Below are 19,000 nucleotides of genomic sequence, written 5' to 3' on the forward strand. Positions count from 1 at the left end.
GTAAAACAAAAATTGTTTCAACATCACTTGACCCAGTCCAACCCGGGTCAAATAAAGCAAGACAAATTAAACCAAATAAAAACTACAAAGAAACACTTAGTGTAAGTAGGGTTTTCAAAATGAAGATCCGATTTTCTTTCCTTCTTGATTGTTGCGTCTCTTCTTTCCTAAGTCGATTGTCATCACTGTTATTCCTCCAATTGTCTTCCTTTTTGATGATTCAGCTCCTAATCGTACGTCTCTTGGGTTCTTGCTTCAAATTTTGACCTCTATTCAACTGTTTTTTCCAATTTATCTCCATTTGCCAGGTTGGAATGATGTATTCAAGTAAATGAACAGAACTTCAAGTAAGTTAGTGTATTCTGTATATTTGTTTACTTACTTCTCTTGAACTCTAACATCGTCTCCGTTACTGATTAGATCTGCAAGGAAAGAGGCTAGATTCTCCCCTATAGCTGCGACTCCTTTCTGTTGGTTTTGAGGGAAACAACTATTTGATGTATTCTTTTCTTTCTGTTCTTCCTTTGTGCTGGTATGAAGTGTAATTTTACTACCCTGTCTTGGCCTCTGTTTGCCCTTTATCCTCAAGCTGGTGTAATCCTTAAATAGGGACTTTGACATTTATCACTATTAACAATTGCTTTACATTTTTGATGTAACTGATGAAATTAGTGTAAATGATTGCTCCTGAATCTATAGCTAAATTAGCAAGATAATCTGCTAACTTGTTACCTTCTCTGTATACATGCTGATAAATTACTTCCTTTTCCTGCAACTGCTGTTTAATTTTGGAAATTATACTTGCTATACTCCATGGACGTTGCCAGCTTCCTGTTAGAATCTTCTGCATTAGGAGTGAATCCATTTGAAATATGACTTTGTCAAATTGTGTATGCCTGCAATGTTTAGCTGCTTGAAGTATTGCATTTGCTTCCGCTTGCAAACTGTTTGCATGTGTATGTATTTCTGCACGAGCATATATAATATCCCCTGTATCATCTCTCAGGCAATATGCATAAGAACTCTTTCCCTTTGTTCCTCTGAAGGCTCCGTCTATATTATATTCGACCCATTCCTGTTCTGGCATCTCCCATTGCATTGTTGTGACTTTCATTTTGCATTTAATTCTGTCAAACTCCTCCAATAGCTGTGGCCATTCCATAGAGAACTCATAGTTTGGTTTCCTGACCTTTAGTAACAATCTTACATTGCACTGATAATTTAGATAGAAAATCAAATACTTGATAATTCAGGTATGAAACTCAGAAAAGAGGATACTTCAGGTATGTTTTTCACCCTTAACTCGTTTTCAACTGATAACTGATGTTGGTTTATCTTTAACTTTCTATATCATATATTCAAATTTATGTGTATATGTACCTGCAAACTGAACAATAATGTACTGAATAAGGTTATTGACCTTTATGATCCAAAGCAGAGGGAGACATAAGAACGGGAAAACAACAATGTTAATATTTGAATCACCTGCCATAGAATTAAAACAAAATATTGACTTCACTTACTATTATTTTCACTTTTCTTTTAGCTAAAATAAAACAAACACCAAGATTGAAGTAGAACTGTAGCAATATTAAAAAGATAATGAGAAAATAGTCTATTACCCCCAACCTTTAGTCGAAATCCCAACTACACACTCAACCTTTAAAGGTGACCTATTACCCCCCTAAACTATTTTAAAATGAAATTATTACCCCATCCTCCAATGCTGACATGGCAAGAGAGTGTGTTTCACTCTCTTTAAAAGAGAGTGAGAACGAAAATAATTTATTAAAATTTTATTTTTAATATTTAATTAAATAAATATATAAAATTTTAATTATTTTTTTCTTTCTTCTTCTTCATTTCTTCTTCTTTTTCTTCTTCTTCTTCAATGACATCCAAGAACTCATTAATGACATTTCTTCTTCTTCCATTCTTCTTCTTCTTCTTCTTCTTCAATTTTTCTTCTTCTTCTTCTTCCTCTTCTTCTTCTTCAATGGCATCCAAGAACTCATTAATGACATTTCTTCTTCTTCTTCCATTCTTCTTCTTCTTCAATGGCATCCAAGAACTCATTAATGACATTTCTTCTTCTTCTTCTTCCATTCTTCTTCTTCTTCTTCTTCAATTTTTCTTCTTCTTCTTCTTCCTCTTCTTCTTCTTCAATGACACCCAAGAACTCATCAATGACATTTCTTCTTCAATGACATCCAAGAACTCGAATTACGTGAGACTGTTGAATCAATTTAGATTGGAAAATTCGAATTAATTTTTGTGTTAGAATTATTCCTTAGCTCCCCAAAAATTGATTGACGTTGAGAATTTTGAAATTCATCAAAAAAAATAAAGTTGCCAAAATTTTTAATTTTTCGGTGCCGTCACTGTCCAATGGCGTTTCACCATTGAAACTGCACCATTGAAGGCGGCGACATTTTGTGAAAATCAAATATTTTTTCGGACATTAATTGTTGATTTGATTTTGATAAGATTACATATCGTGTGAATTCTATATGATTCATTATGCCATTGAAGAAGAAGAAGAAGAAGGCATATGACATGGCATATGACGTGGAATTAAATTTTTATAGTAAAAAAAATAATATGACGTGGAATTATGTGGCATGACACATGGCAGCGCGTGCATCACACCCACATTCCAAATAACTGGTTGTCAGTTTTTTTTTGGGGGGGGGGCTAATAATTCCACTTTAAAATAGTTTAGGGGATAATAATTTCATTTTAAAATAGTTCAAGGGGTAATAGGTCACCTTTAAAGCTTGAGTGTATAGTTGAGATTTCGACTAAAGGTTGGGGGTAATAGACCATTTTCTCAAAAGATAATTGATATACTAATTGAAAAAATAGAACTCAATTAACATACCAACCTGTATTAAATTTGAGTCGAGCTTCCTAAGTTCCTATGGCGCCCATGCGTGGCTTGAAATCTTCTTAGGTTCACTCTCGACATGATTATGTGTTGTTGTTGATGTGGGGCAAGGGAGCCTCAAGCCTAATGTAACCTAGTAATATGCACCATTAATCTTTTAACACATTACGTGTTTACGCGTGGTTATAATTTAATTACACATGAAAGAGTACCAAAATACGTAACTAATAAGAACTCTAAATCAGAGGTAGTATTTCGTTGGAATTCAATTTCTTTTCTTTATACTCTCCTTCCTTAATTATGTACGACGACACCAAAAAATCAATTTTAGAAGGAAACAAATTATACAATTAATTGTTGAAATATTCTCACGATTATGATATATTTTGGTCTAAAATTCTATATACTATTAGTGTTTGGACATAATTATAATTTTATCCAATAAGTGAAAGATAATTTTGTCTATTACAAAGATTTTTAATGAATGATAAAAAGTTCAAATCACTTTTCCAAAGATATTTACATCTTTAATACATTAGAGATCGAGATAGAGATATGCCCCTTATCTTTATCTCTGAAGACTTATAATGAATTAGTCATAAAAATTAAATGATGGCATCTTTGAATGCATTGAAGTATAATCGTACCACCACCAAATGATAGGGTGTAGTGGGTGGACGGGATTACTTCTCCCTTAACCAGAGGTGTCGGGTTCGAGCCCTGGGTATGGAAAAATCCTTGGTAGGGAGCCCTTCCACCCGAATGGGCCCCTACACGGTACGAATTCGAATTAATCGGACTTCAATACCGATGCTGAACACTGGATAGGAAACCAAGAAAAAAGTATAATCTTACCTAACTACCTTCGGTGAGCTCAAGTACTTCCTCTGTTTAAATATAAAAAATTGCTACAGGCATTTAATTTTCGTGCATTTAAGAGTCATGTGAAGTCTTTCGCTAGCTGCACATGTAGAAGAAACAACAACATAAATTTATAAATTTCCCTCAGTAAGAAAATGAAATTCAAGAAAAAGCAATCAAGGCCGAGTTTTTTTTTTTTAAATGCAAAATTGTTTCAATTCCATACCATCCAAAGTAACTTTGAATTTGTGTAAGAACCAAAGATAAAATAATATCAATTAAACATAAATATATTTAAGAAAATAATATTCAAACTAAAAGAAAATTATAGCCAATTTTGATCATAACAGTTATCTGGGAAAAATTGACAAAAGCTACCTTTCTTAAAACTATTTTACCAAAGGGACACTAAATTTCTTCTTGAATTATTTTTAGGATTAGAGTGTAAAAAGTGTTGAAAAGTTGAAAAAGTAGGCCCACATATGGGCCAAGGGACCATTGTATCATTTTTCTAACTTTACAAATTTAACATAATACACTAACACCCATCCACTTATTTCAATATAAAAAAAAAAGACCTTCTCTCTCTTCTTAAATTGTCTCCCAACTCTCGCTTTCAAAACTCTTCTCCCCAAGCGCTATTTTTGTTTTTCCTTCTTTAGCAGCTGCTAAGAGCCTGTTGTTGCTTCATAAGGTTAGTTAAAATCATGTTTCGATCATTTGTAGATCCAACTAAACAGGTTTCTTTGCTGATCGATTCGTAGTGATGTAGGATTTTTTTTCCGAATTTGGTTGATTAAGGAGTTTTGGTTTAGTTCCGTTTTTTTTAGCAAAGAAGTGTTGAATGTTGGTATAATCGTTATTTGAAGAGTTATTTTGACAGTTTGATTCGAACAGTCACCTGTTTCTGTCCGTAGACCCATAGTCTATGAAATCAGAATGCCCTAGATTGAAATTAATTTTTAAACGTACGAAATTCTTTTAAAATATGGTTGCTTAAATAGTGAAAATTGAAAGATTAATAGTTAATTAGTTCGATTAGGTGCAATAGTTTGATTTTTAGCAATTATTATGTTTTAATACTGCACGTTGGATTTTGGTTCAGTTATTGATGTGTGGAGTGAACTGATTGATGGTGAAAGAGTTATTTCGGCATTTTGATTCGAACAGTGACCTGTTCCTGTCCGTAGAACCGTGGTCTATGAAATGAGAATGCCCTAGATTGAAATTAATTTTTAGACTTATAAAATTCTTTTAAAATATGATGACTGAAATAGTGAAAATTGAAAGATTAATAGTTAATTAGTTTGATTAGGTGCACTAGTTTGATTTTGATACTGCATGTTGGATTTTGGTGGGATATTTCTTTATTTTTGAGGGGGGGTTCATTTGAGCATTTATTTTTGAGGGGGGGTTCATTTGAGCATTGACTTATTTCTATTGATAGACTTGTGGTCTATGAACTGAAAATGGGAGATTTGTCCTGTATGTGTAGATTGTGTTGAAAATGGGTAAAAAAACCATCCATCCTAAAAGCAAAGTCGGTACCGATTCTGATTTTGCTAGTAGTAGTAGAAAAAGAAAAGCCAAGGCAATTGAAAATGTCTCAAAACCAAATAAAATTATCAAGGAAGTGTTTGAATCAAATTCGAAGTTAAAGGAGATAAGCGACTACGCTGAGTCTAGTGAAGATGTCCTTCCCGAGCATAGTGTTAGTGGTGACAGTGAAGAGAGCGAGGGAAGTGGGAGAAACAATGATGATGGGGATAATGATCCCTTGTCCGCGCAATGTTTGTCAAGGTTTATTTCCGTGGAGCAGTATGACATTCGAACGATAATGGACGAGGTCGAATCTTTCCTGGTGAAGATATCGATCAGATCAAGAATGGATACTTATCAAGAATTTAAGCAAGTTCTTATCGACCAGGAGTTGAAGAAAAGATTCAAGCGGTCCAGGTTTGGACACCTGAGAAACCTGTCGGAACATCTCAAGTTCAATGGGCAGTTGGTCCATTATTTGTTGTTTCGACGCGTCAAGAGTGATAAGATGCATCATGAGATGTAGTTTTGCGTTAACAACAAGCCTTTCTGTTTTGGCTTGAAAGAGTTTTGTTTGATCACGGGGCTGAACTGCTCATCATGCCCCAATGAATAAAAAATGAAGAAGGTGTTAGACAAGGGGGAGCATTTTTTCTTTAAGGTGACGAAAAACAAAAATATTACGGTGGCCAACTTATTACACTTGATCAGAGGGAATCATATGAACGAGGATCAAAAGTTTAAGTGTTATTTACTGTGGTTCTTATACACCATGTTACTTGCAAAAGATTCGACGAAGGTTGTCGACACGAAACTAATTCGAATGGTCGATTCTTTGAGTTTCTTCATGAATTATTCGTTGGGGAAAGAGACATTTCAACTGACCCTGAACTATCTGAAGAATAAAAGTGATCTGAAGAAGCAGAGAGAAGTATTTGATGAGAAGCAGAAGGCATACTATCCTCTATTCAGATTTTCCTGGGCATTCATGGTATCTACCATAAACCCTTTAGTGAGTTTATCATAGATTCTTGTTTTATTTACACTCTGTCATAGACTTTGAGTTCTTTTTTCACTGTTGTACTGCTTACAGGTTTGGATCTATGAGGCCTTTCCTCATCTTGAAAAATTTGCTGAAAAATCAATGGATGAGTCCTTTCGCATTCCCCGTATCCTCAGATGGCACATTACAAAAAGTGATTAGATAATCGAAGGCGACCCATTCAAGTACAAAGGAAAAGTTACTGAGGCATGAACTTTTTTATTATGTAATAATACTACTGTTGTATTGAATATTATGTAATTGTTAATTGATACTTTGCAGAACGTGCACCCATACATCATTCCTACTGTTCGTGAGACGATGATGCATTACATGGTTATGTTTAAGCCATATACGGACGAGGTGAAGAATAACATCCTCGGCTGCTTGGAGATAGAGTTAGAAGGGGTGACTTTTCTTACTTTAAATGAGGACAGTGATTATAACAGGGATTTGGGTGGTAACTCCGTTGGAGTACGCATTGGTGATGATGTTTCTCCGAGCACCTCCAAAGATTCAATAGGCACCTCATCCCCTGGGGATCTTCATAAGCATGTTGTTGTGCTCGAGGAAGCGTTATTGGACATTGCTGACTATATCAGAGAGAAAAGACTGAAGAAAAAGAAAAAGGATGAGCGACCACATGAGCGAGGTAACTTCATTCAACAATTGATATTATTGATGAATTTTCAGCTTTTAATATCAGTAACAATTTGTAATATGATGATACAGTGCATGTGGACCTCCTTGAATCGAAAAGGAATGAAGAAGGAAAAAATAGCAGCAAAATGGATGTGCTAGCCACTGCTGTAGCAGAAGAGGTTAAAGAAGAAAGAAAGAAGGATGAAGAAGAAGAAATGGAAGAAGATAAGAGCCAAGAAAAAATTGGAAAAGAAGCAGCTGCAGATGAAGAAGAAGAAGAAAAAACTGAAAAAGAAGTCGCAACAGTTGAAGAAGAAGGCAAGGAAAAAGAAGGAGTTATTGTTGAAGAAGGCAAGGAAAAGAAGAAGCTAAAAAATAGGAGCAGCTGATGAAGAAGAAGAAGAAGAAGAAGAAGAAGAAGAAGCTGACAAAGAAGAAGCTGATAAAGCTGCAACGGGTGAAAAAAAAAGAAGTTGAGGAAGAAAAGGAAGGTGAGAAAGAAGTAGTTGTTAAAGGTGAAGAAAAAAAGAAGCTGAGGAAGAAAAGGAAGGTGAGAAAGAAGCAGTTGTTGAAGGTGAAGGAAAAAAAGAGGCTGAGGAAGAAAAACAAGTTGGGTTCATGGATATCGTTGATGAAATCAACAACACCTATACTGATGGGGAGGAAAATAGTGAAAAGGATACTTGAATGCTAATATTGTTAATATGTTGAATGATCCATTAGTAGGATATTTGAAACATTCTTTTATTTCATAGAATATTTATTTAATCTTTCGTATACTTCTTTCATAGTCTATCATTACCATGCTACTCTATTTTAAGTTGATGTGTTGATTGATCGACTATGATTCTATCAAAAACACTTAACGTTGTAGAAAAATAGAAGTATTATTATTTATTCAATATCACTACATCCATGTTACACTTTTTCAACGAATGAATACTAGCATTATAGCACATAACATCATTTTTAGGCCATTCTCTCTTTCTTCGGCCAAAATCAATTTTTGTTTTAGTTGATCCCTCTCTATTTGGGTGTCATGTAGCAATACTTTAAGGTGATACCTTTTTTCTTCGGCTTCTTTGAATAAATTCATAAGAAAATATCTATTTTCTTCGCATTCTTGGAGCCTTTGTAGTAGATTAAATTTTTCTAAGCCATGAAAATTTGATGTCTCGGGTCCCGGACTCAACGTTGATGGACTGCTTGGAGGTGATAGCTCATCGAGCCATTTGAAAAATGAGTATGTGCCATCATCCTAGAAAATAAATTATAATTACATAACGATTAACTTAACATTATAAAAAAGACATACACGACTTACCTTCGCAATTGCACAGTTATAAAATTTGTGACTTGGATTTGAGTCCATGCGTGATGTCCTCAAGACAGCCGTATTCCTACAATGACAAATTAGAATCTTTTTAGAATTGGATGTTTGAGATGCTTGAGACATTGTAGAATTTTTAAATAAAAACAAAGTTGATGAAATAAAGTAATGAGGGAGTGACGACTTTATATATGAAGTAAAAAAGATGTGTTAAGTACAAAATTAGCCGTTTGTTACCATTGAACAGTAATTTTATTTTTTGGAATTGGTGGTGACACTTAATAGACTGTCGTAGATCATGACCAATGTTAGCCATAAACGAGATACTAAAGTCTACCGTAGACAAGCGTAATCTATGGACCCTCAATAACATGTTAAGAAAATCAATAAAAGATATACTTATGCTTTAAGGGTCCATCGACTCGTCCGGTCTATCGTAGACCTACACCTTTAGGAGTGCATCGATGGATCTCTTAATTATACATAGACCATGGTGATCTATGTAAACTGCTATAGACCAACACTTGGATGTTGTTTAAAAGAGAATAAATAAATTAAAAATAAATATAGGGTGACTTTCTACACTTGTGAAGGAGTGTAAACAAGTCACACAATCATATTAGAGCTTATACAAATTAGGGGTGGTGTATGAAGGATTGTGTGGATGGGTAGTGGTTGAATGTTCAATCTCCTAAAAGTAATGTTTCTCAAAGCATAAGTATGTATTGAGGATGATGATCGTTCAACCACTATCCATTCCACATACTCTTTTGATTTGGGGGTGATGATTGAAGGAGTATGTGGAATGTATAGTCATCAAATACAAAATATATTCTCAAAACATACTTGTGCTTTGACACACATTACTCTTAGGATATTGAACATTCAACCACTACCCATCCACACACTCCTTAATACACCACCCTTAATTTGTATAAGTTCTAATATGATTGTGTGACTTGTTTACAATCCTTTACATGTGTAGAAACTCACCCTACGTTTACTTTTAATTTATTTATTCTCTTTTAAACAACATCCAAGTGTTGGTCTATAGCAGTGTACATAGATCACTGTGATTTATGCATAATTAAGAGATCCATCGATGCACTCCTAAATATGTAGGTCTACGATAGGTCGGACGAGTCGATGGACCCTCAAAGCTTAAGTATATCTTTTACTGATATTTGACATGGGTCAACATCGATGATAGTCTATTAAGTGTCACCAACAGTTCAAGATTGTCTATTTAAATCATTTTTAATTTAATTATTTTATTCCACCAGCCCCAAAACATGTTATTATCAGTTTAAATTATTTTTAGTTTAATTATTTTATTCCACCAGCCCTAAAACATGTTATTATCAATTTAAACTATTTTATTCCACCAGTCCAAAAATATGTTATTATCTGTTTATATCATTTTTAATTTAATTATTTTACTCCACCAGCCCCAATACATGTTATTATCTGTTTATATTATTTTTATTTAATTATTTTACTCCACCAGCCCCAAAACATGGCCCATCGATTCACATGATCGACGATCGACTACTATGTTAGGTCGAGGACTGATGGAGTATATGATCTATGATAGACTATACGATCTAATAATGCATAAATTTTTGAAATGTTGTCTGCACAGATGAATAACCACAAAAAAATAACAGTCACAAAAAAAGCGAAAAACATAATGTTCAAACTGAAAATACTTATATTGATTGAACCTGTTCATTGCATTACATGGATTTTAACCAAAAAAGAAAAAATTGAAGAAGCTTTCTTCTAACAACATCCTATTACGAAAGCTTTTTCAGCAATAAACAATACAAAAAAAAAAACTTAAAAACATAAAATAAAATAAAAACTTAAACTAATTTCAGGGAATGTTGAGGGTGATGTAGTCAGGCCCTTCCATCCCAAGCCTTTCAAGAATTGCCCGCAAGAAACGAGCAATTCGTTGGAGTTCGCGCTCGAGGTAGATGCGGTCTTGACCCAGGCCAAAGAAAAGATAATCGAAACCATTCCTAAGCAGGAGAAGATCGTAATGTCTTAGGGTAACACGTCGGATGGAGCATAGGGGTATCCTTCTGGGCGACATTATTTCAGTTTGCTGAGGAAGAAGAAGAGGATTTCTAGTTTGTTGGGTTTACGTACAACTGAAGGGTTAGATAGAAATAGGCGCTGCATTTATAGACCTATAGAATGTGGCCTTTCAAATTCCCACCAAATGGTGAGTCGACGTGTCTGGGAATAGAAAAGGCCTACTTAACGTATACCAATGGTTTTTCTTGAAAACGGACGTGTCAGCAGCTTTTCATTAAATGAGAACAAGTAACAATGATTCAATGCATCGAATGGAGAGATTGAACGGTAAAAAGACCAACATAGGGTGTTTGATGAATAATCATATAAACAACACATAATATCTTATAGACCTTCTAAAAGATATACCGTAGAATTTTCATAGTCTATCATAGACAAGGATTTAAGTCGATTACAACTGAATGTTAAATTCTACAGAAATGCATATTTATCTCCCAAACCAGTATCTTTACAATTGAAGCAAAAAAAAAACTATCTATGATTTGTTGGCTATGCTACATATGGTTCTTTTGTGTCCGGATTTCTTGCATATTGAACACCTATTCCTCCTTTTGAACTTGAATGTCTCACCAACACCCTTAACTCATTTGAATTTCTTCCGTCTGAGTTTGCAATCGTAGGGGGTGGAGAAATCTTACTGTCTTTCACTTCCTGTGGCAAAGTCCATTTGGCCTCTGGAGGAAAAACATTAATAGCTTTCGAGTACGCGAGAAGTTAAGTTTCAGCTTTATAAATTGGCAAAGAGTACTCATAGATGGAGTTACCATAACCTACGCCGTCGCCATACTTTTCTCACAAAGCTACCATCGCATGTTCGCACGGTATTTTTACCAGGTCAAATTTTTGACAAGAACAACTCCTCTCCAAGAGATTGACCTTGTCAGTAACGACGTTGCCAAACACCGTGAATTAGTCAAGAGCCCTGTTTGCATTCGTCACATATAAGGAATTGCTCGCATTCATGTTATCCCTTAGGATCCTTTCTGCATAAGGCACAAATTTATTGTTTTTACCATCGACAAAGGCATGGCGCTCCCTAAAATTTTCACCAAATTTTCTAGCAATTAAATTGAATATGTGCGACACAGGTTACTCTCGTTCATCCATCAACACGACATTGAGCGACTTGGCGATGTTTATGATCATCACATCGTACCTATTGCCCTGGAATTATGCTCAACTCCATTTCTCAAACCCAAGCACATTTTTAAGGACATGTGCTGCCTTGGATCTATTATTCTTCAATTCGGCAAAATGCTCGCTAAACTCATCAATAGTATACGCCTTTGCCGCAGCATAGAACAGATAGAGATGTTCTCCACAGTGCTGATTTCCACGCAGATTTTTAGTGAGGTGCCTCATGCAAAGTTCATGATGTGCATGACTGTAAACATGGGAGAAGGCATTGGCAATATTGATGTGCCTGTTGGAGATGACACATATATCTGGTTCATCTTCTACGATAGACTTCAACTTCTGGAAGAAGAAGGTCCAAGAATCATCGTTCTCTTTATCGACGACACAAAAAACAATTGGAAAGATGTGATTTCCAGTGTCCTGTGCAACTACACTCAGTAACACACCCCCATAATTTCCATATAAATGTGTGCCATCGATGGCAATTACCTTTCTCGTGTGGGCATATCTCCATATGCAAGCTTCGAATGCTAAAAAGTAGTACAGAATGATCCATTAATCTGGTTAAACACGATAGAGTAAGAAGACCCTGGATTCAACAACTTCACCATATGGAAAAAAGCCAGCAAGCAAGTATATCCGTGCTCCAGTGTCCCGCGAATGATGTTCTTCGTAATTACACTTTCTTTCCAACACATCCAATAGCTTGCGTGGCAATGCAACTCCTTGTACGTAATCTTTTGAATTTCTTTTATGCTTTGACCCTTACCATCCCGAAAATGATTTACACATAGTGAAATAATCAATTCAGAGGACAATCTCTTATATCTGTGGGTGGCGTGTTCAACACTGCACGTGTGTAACCTGACATACTTGTATATGTAAAATCTACACGAGGTTTTGTACTTTATTGCCCTCAACAACCAACTACAACCACGAGATAAGCATTTTTCCTTTAAGAATTTGGAGCAATTATTCTCCAAATAATAATCAAAAGACTATCTCACCGCTGCTACATCTAGTAGCATTTTGAGCTTTTTCTTTTCGACGAATGTTTGATCGAGATAGAAATTAATTCCGTCGATGAAGGAAAGTCCTGATTGTGATCTCATTCCACGATCTTCTTCATCATCTTGCGAGTCTGATAAAATATCTTCCGTATGCATAGAATCATCTTCTGTATTAATAAGATGATTACCATCATTCTCGTAATCACTGAAATCATCATCAACTGTTGGGCGCAGAGGTGGGGTTTTTGATGAATTTACCGCTCCTTTGAAGGACATCTCAACTATATTTATCCTCAAAATAGGCCTAAAGCCATCTGCATCAACATCCATCGTTTACATCAGCACATGTACATCACTCTTTATGATCGTAGGATTCACATTTTCCCTCAAATGCTTTAGATAACTAATCACCACGTCACCTGAAGCACAATCTATATCCCCGCTCTACATTACGCTTGCAACCAATTCGCCGTACGAACTATTATGGCGAATAACGGGAATTGTCACCTTGGTAAAAGATCTCCATTTCCAGCATTTGGGAGTCTTCACCCATTCTCTCATGAAATCACCAAAAACCAGAACAAATTCTGTAATAGATATCCTGAAATTAGGCTTTGATCAACTGCAGATTATGCTTATGGTCTAGGTTAGGTTATATGCACGGTCGATGAATGACGATCATTGGTCGATGACTGGGCAGCTATCCATACAAAAATCTTGAAATTGTAAATATTGCTTCTAATCAACGATCGTTGGGTTTATGGAATAGAGAAATGGACTTAGTGTCGTCCAAGCTACTGTAATATACTTTCTAAAGTGGTTTTGAATAATATGAGTGGTTTCAAGTTTTTTAACAATGGTGGAAAGTGTGTTTGAGAAGATACCAAACAAATGGGGTAACAATGGGTGCTATGGACAAGCTTATGATATTTGTAAACTGATTTAGATTGATCGCCGGAAAAGTGGCCAGAAGCGGTGCTTTTTGGAGGGAAAAAAACCACCTTCTATTTTTAGCTTTTTAGATTTTTTTATTTAATATTTTTGGAAACCTAGATATTTTTGTATATATAATGGTGGATGATGGAGTAGGTTGAAGTGTATTATTCAAAACTTGTGGATGAATTTATTAAGTTGGAACTATTGGGTTAAAGTGAATTATTATAAATTTGTGGCTGAAGTTGTTAAGTTAAAAAAGTTGATGATGATGTAGATTTAAGTGTCCTTTTGACAAATTTTTCAAGACTCTTGTCTCTTTGGCAAAATAGTTTTCAAAAGTATCCTTTTAACATACTAGCCCTAGTTACCTATTATGGCCTCTTCAGTATCAACATTAATGCCACTAGTTTTCCATTGTATAATTTGCTAAAGAGACCAATATACTACAATAATACAATATAAAGTCATGATCAAGAACAAGTGTTAAACATAAATATATTTTAGAAAATAATAACAAAAAAAAATCAGCTGATTTCAGTGTTATTAAAAAGACATAATCAAGAACCATAGTTTACCATTAAAATATCTTGGATTCAAATCACAGAAAATACCTATAATTGTTTTCATAACTTGGGAAACAAACATATGCCAACATAAATATTCAAGAAAAATACTCCTCCATGAAATCTACTGTGTTAAAAAAAGAAAGAAAAATTAATACGGATAGCTCATCTGATTATTTAAAGAATCAGAGTAAAATATTTGGCCTTAACTTATTAGGAACATGGTGGTATTAATATAATATTACCTATTTTTATATTTTGTAGGTTTGAATTGTTATTTGAATTCTGTCTAGTATTAGAACTATAATCGTTGGGTGTGTTTAAGAAAAAGTCAATTATAATCCTACTTTTTTTTGTCTAGTCATACGAATCCTTATGAAAATCACTACCAAAAACGCATCAAATTGCGGGGAGATTTTTCGGGGGTTATCTTAACCTCCGTAAAATTATATGAAATACGAGGATTAAAAAACTATCGCTAAAATTTATAAAGTTGCGGAAATTTTCGACCCTCGCTATTAATTGTGGGGTTTTTAAATCCCCACTAAAATAACACATATACTAGAAAAAATATATAAATTTGCGGGGGCATTAAACCCCGCTATAATAAAAAAAATGGCGCTAAACCTTTTATTTTCCCTTTTTTTTTTACTAATATTTTTCCCTCACAATCACTTCTCCAAATGTTTTTGTAGCTCTTCACTTTACCAAATGTTTTGGCAGCTCTCAAATTGAACCTCTCAGTCGGCCCTCTCACTCGACCTCCTTTCCTTCTCAGTCGACCTCCATTTTCCTCTCATTCGACCCATTTTCTTGAAATCATGAGTGGGAAAATCAACTAAAAAGGTATTTATTATTCTTTTGCTACAAAGCTTTGTACATTTCCATAATTATGACAGTTAATGGATAATCATATTTAATGTTCTTCATAAAAATTGGGGAATTGCAAATTGGTTGAAAAATTAATCCCCGTAAATTAATTATGGGGGTCAAAAAAAAATTGCCGCAATTCATTTGTGACGGCTCATATTCTAGGGGTTTTGAAAACCTCCACAATTACATTTTGTGAGGATTTTAAACCCCCGCAAATCGCAAAATTAACCCCCACAATTTGACTCCTTTTTTGTAGTGATTAATATGACGACTGTTTCTTGTATCTACAAGGATTGATTTGAGTCCAAAAAGAATTCTATTTGACCAAATTTACTTTAAATTAATTTTAAAGTCCTAACTATTAAATGATAATTATTTAAGGAAAATAGTAAAAACACGACTTTGTCTATTGCGATGATTTTTAATGAAGGACAAAAAGTTTAAACAACATTTTTAAGGCCTGCACACTTTTAATATATACTAGTTTAGGTGTACATGCCTTGCACATATACCTTACTTTAATGAATTCAAATATTATATTAAATAAGATATTTATTTAAATAATAAAGATGAATATAATAATTAAATTTAATATCTTTTGAGTATGTAAAGATGGAGAATTTATTTATTAAATCTAATTTTTACCAAAAAAAATTTTAAAAGTCGATCGACATTCATCTACTATCTCTAAATCCATTACAGACGTGCAAGGTGATGGCAAATTCTTAGCTGATCCCTGAGAACAAATTAAAGGGGAAAAAGAATTCAACTTGCATCTACTTCTTAAGCATACCAAATTCGCTAAATCAAAAAAAGAAGATGTGCCTCACATGTAGGTTAACAATTTTCCGAAACATCTCTTGAATATATGAAGTACCATAGATTGTCTTTCTGCATTAATCATGAATATGTCAAGAGGATTACGCTAATAAACTTAATTAATAGATGCTGAAGAGTATCATTTTTCATTTTCTTAATATCACATATAAGAAGAGCTGACCCATTGATGAAGAAGCCAGCATCTGCAACACACTTTACTCTGGCATCCTTTGGAAAGAGGCATTTGAACTTGTCGCAATTCAAGATTGTTGGCAATCCTCCTGCTGATGTTCCTGATAGAATTGCCTGACATTGCATTTTGTTTTTCCAGATTTAACCAAGCAGAATTCTTTTCTATAAAGTATATTTGTGACGTGTAATCATGAAAAATGAAATGAATTCTTACATTTTCAGCATTTTTCATTCCTTTGCTCCATAGATCTTCCACAATAGCCGTAAATATTCTTGCCCCTCTAAAATACAGCTCGTTCTCCTAATCACCAGTGATATTAATTATCAGTATGCATACATGAGAGACATATAACTGTAGTATAGTACTAGTATTTAAGTTCTTACGGGGTCAACTTGTTCAACATCACCGGTGAAAGAAGAACCATCACAATACTTCACTCTCACCCTGTTCCAATTGTAAAACTCTACCAATTCCAATATTGTTTAGAGTTAGAAGAAGTGGGCAAAATTTAAAGAAAATAGCAAGATAATAGTGCGTACGTATATCATGAGCTTCACCTGGATTTATTATGGAAGTTTTATGAAGTATCCCGTCAAGAAGACCCTGTCGACCCATATGATCGGAACCACCTAAGAAGTAAGTTGAACGATCAAGGCAATCTGGAATACTGCTGCACCAACCGCCTCCCTATAATAGTATAGTGTATAATTTCTCCGGGGTTACTAAAGGCTTTAATTAGGTGACTAATTGGTGTTAAATGTGAAACTAATTAGTAATAACGATAATAATAATTAAAAAGAAGAAATTAATTAGGCAACCAACATCCAAATTGATAATCCAGTTGCGAAGTCCGGTACCATGTCCCCTATCTAGATGATATGCTGGTGGACTTCCATCCAGGCATACTGTTCACAAAACACAAATCACAAATGAATATTATTTGATTAATTTTCTTTGATGAATTAACAATATGGTACATATTTAAGTACAACTATCTAGCTAGAAATTACCTGCGCCTTGGGCAGTTGCGGTTTCGAGTATTGTGATATTGACATAGAAATCGTCCTTGGCCCCGAGAACATGAGTTGAACAAAATACTGCTAGACTGCTACCCATGCCAACATAAATGTTGTCATCCTACAACAAACAAAAACAAGAACGTGTAAATTATATATATACAAGGCATCATTACCAAGTTCTATTTTGATTTAAACAACAAAAAGAGAGACAATTGCTAATTATAAATGAAACAAAAATAAACAGAGACAAAGAAGAAGTATGAAATAAGGATTACATGTTGTAAGAAACTTAGGTTGTTCTTAAAAGGGCTGTGAAGAAAGGAGGTTTTAGTTAGAGAGAGGGAGAAGGCTAGACAAATGCTTATGAGTATATACTGTAAAGGTAGATGTGAATGAGAAGGTAATCGTTTACCTCTATTTATAAAAAAAAATATCCTTCACTAGGCTGCTCGTATTTTCTTTTACTCAAAAAATAAAATTTTGTACATCAGCCCCTCTTTATAATAGACTTTCTAAAATTGTCTGGTCTTGGTTAGTAAGTGGTTTCCTTTCATAATCACACAATTTATTGCTACATCACATGTGTTCACTATTCTTTAAATGTAAAATTTCAAATATTATCTGTGCAATTCAACTCATTGAAATAGAAAGAGCACTTATATCCTCAAAGAGAACTTAAATTTGAATTTGTTTTGTGTCAAAGAATGTTACGGACTAGGGCATATGAAACTATATTTATAAAGAAAAATGGAAGTTCATGCTCTTGTTTGGTGTATTATATCATGGTCCCTCCATTCTAACAAATTATAAATTTTTTCTTTATCAATGATGATCAGTAATGATATTTGGCTCTGTTGAGTGGACGAAGGGATGGACGCTAGTCTATCGTCTAGGGATCGTTTGGTATAAGAGATAAGAGATAATAATTTTGAAATAAAATATAAGATTATTTTATCCTATATTTGATTAGAAGTGTTAATTAGTCCCACAATTATTTATTCCACTATTTATACTATAATAATAGAATAAATATACCATATATATGGTTGAATAACTAATCTGATGAGACTACTTTGTCTACCGGCCACTCTGTACCGATAAACCCCTAGTGTTCTAATTTAGTATTCCAAGAGGCTTTCGTCATAATATAAGAAGATAAACATAACGTGTTATCAAAATTTTCACAATGAAGCATGAAGGCAAAATGGTGACAGGTCATAGGATAATTTATAATGTCACTAGGCACTTGAGAATGTTACTAAAGGTTAGAAAGCAAACACTACTGGAGTTTCCTACCGCATGGCCAGCTATCCCACAGCAGCTAAGTCAATTGAGACCTACAATCAGATGCAAGTTAGTATTATGGGAGATGCCAGAACAGGGATGGTACAAGTATAATACAGATGGGGCATCCAAGGGAACCAGGAAGGAGCTCATGGGCTTATCGTTTAAGGGATGCACAAGGTGATTTAGTTCATCCAGAAGGATCAGTCATAGACGACACAGACAACATGGAAGCAGAAGCAAGAGCAATCCTATATGCAGCTAATCATTCCAAGCAATCAGGCCAACAAAGGGTCATTATCCAAACAGATTCTTTAGTTATGCAGAACTTAATAAATCAGAAGTGGGAAGTTCCATGGAAAACAATCGACATTGTAGAACAGATAAAGCAAGCATATTGAAAGGGAAGCAAGTAATCATACAACATATATTCAGAGAGGGCAATCAATTGGTTGATTACTTAGCCAACTTAGCGATTCAACAAGGAAATTTCACATTCACATCATTCATTCAGCTACCACTACTAAAAACAATAGGAAAATGGACCACAAAAATCGATCACATGTGGTCGATTTTGCTGCATTTCCAATCACAAAACTGATCAAAATGCGTGGTCGGTAAAAGCTTGGTAGCTTTTTTAAAACCGATCAACTGTGGTCGGGTTTTTTTTTTTTAAATATATATATTTTTAAAATTCAATATTATTTTTTTAAAAAAGGAAAAAAGATTTTAAAAATAATTTTTTTTAAATAAACCAACCAC

General features: G+C 34.3%; 2 protein-coding genes across 2 annotated transcripts; one reads left to right on the plus strand and one right to left on the minus strand.

Annotated features, from left to right (window-relative positions):
- The first annotated feature begins 7,186 nt into the window (after positions 1-7,186).
- On the plus strand, positions 7,187-7,665 carry LOC124897430 (neurofilament medium polypeptide-like). The gene is made up of 2 exons (XM_047410298.1): positions 7,187-7,322; positions 7,442-7,665. Exons 1-2 carry the CDS (start codon positions 7,187-7,189, stop codon positions 7,663-7,665), a joined length of 360 nt encoding a protein of 119 aa, XP_047266254.1.
- Positions 7,666-7,998: 333 nt separating this feature from the next.
- Positions 7,999-17,322, minus strand: LOC107853483 (pectin acetylesterase 11-like; the record flags this gene model as incomplete). The annotated part of the gene is made up of 9 exons (XM_016698487.2): positions 17,230-17,322; positions 16,946-17,072; positions 16,758-16,840; positions 16,493-16,622; positions 16,319-16,398; positions 16,149-16,235; positions 15,924-16,048; positions 8,296-8,371; positions 7,999-8,229 (listed from the first exon to the last, which is right to left on the minus strand). Coding segments are annotated over exons 2-9 (918 nt in total), but the record flags the coding sequence as incomplete, so codon positions are not given.
- Between the last annotated feature and the right edge of the window lie 1,678 nt (positions 17,323-19,000).

The sequence above is a fragment of the Capsicum annuum genome, chromosome 1, assembly GCF_002878395.1.
Source record: "Capsicum annuum cultivar UCD-10X-F1 chromosome 1, UCD10Xv1.1, whole genome shotgun sequence".
Lineage (NCBI taxonomy): Eukaryota > Viridiplantae > Streptophyta > Magnoliopsida > Solanales > Solanaceae > Capsicum > Capsicum annuum.

Bases quoted from the DNA above. Each gene is read 5' to 3' on its own strand.
- LOC124897430 (XM_047410298.1), top strand. From the start codon at position 7,187: ATGGAAGAAGATAAGAGCCAAGAAAAAATTGGAAAAGAAGCAGCTGCA. The intron at 7,323-7,441 runs GCAAGGAAAAGA...TGAAAAAAAAAG, and splicing joins AGGAGTTATTGTTGAAGAAG to AAGTTGAGGAAGAAAAGGAA.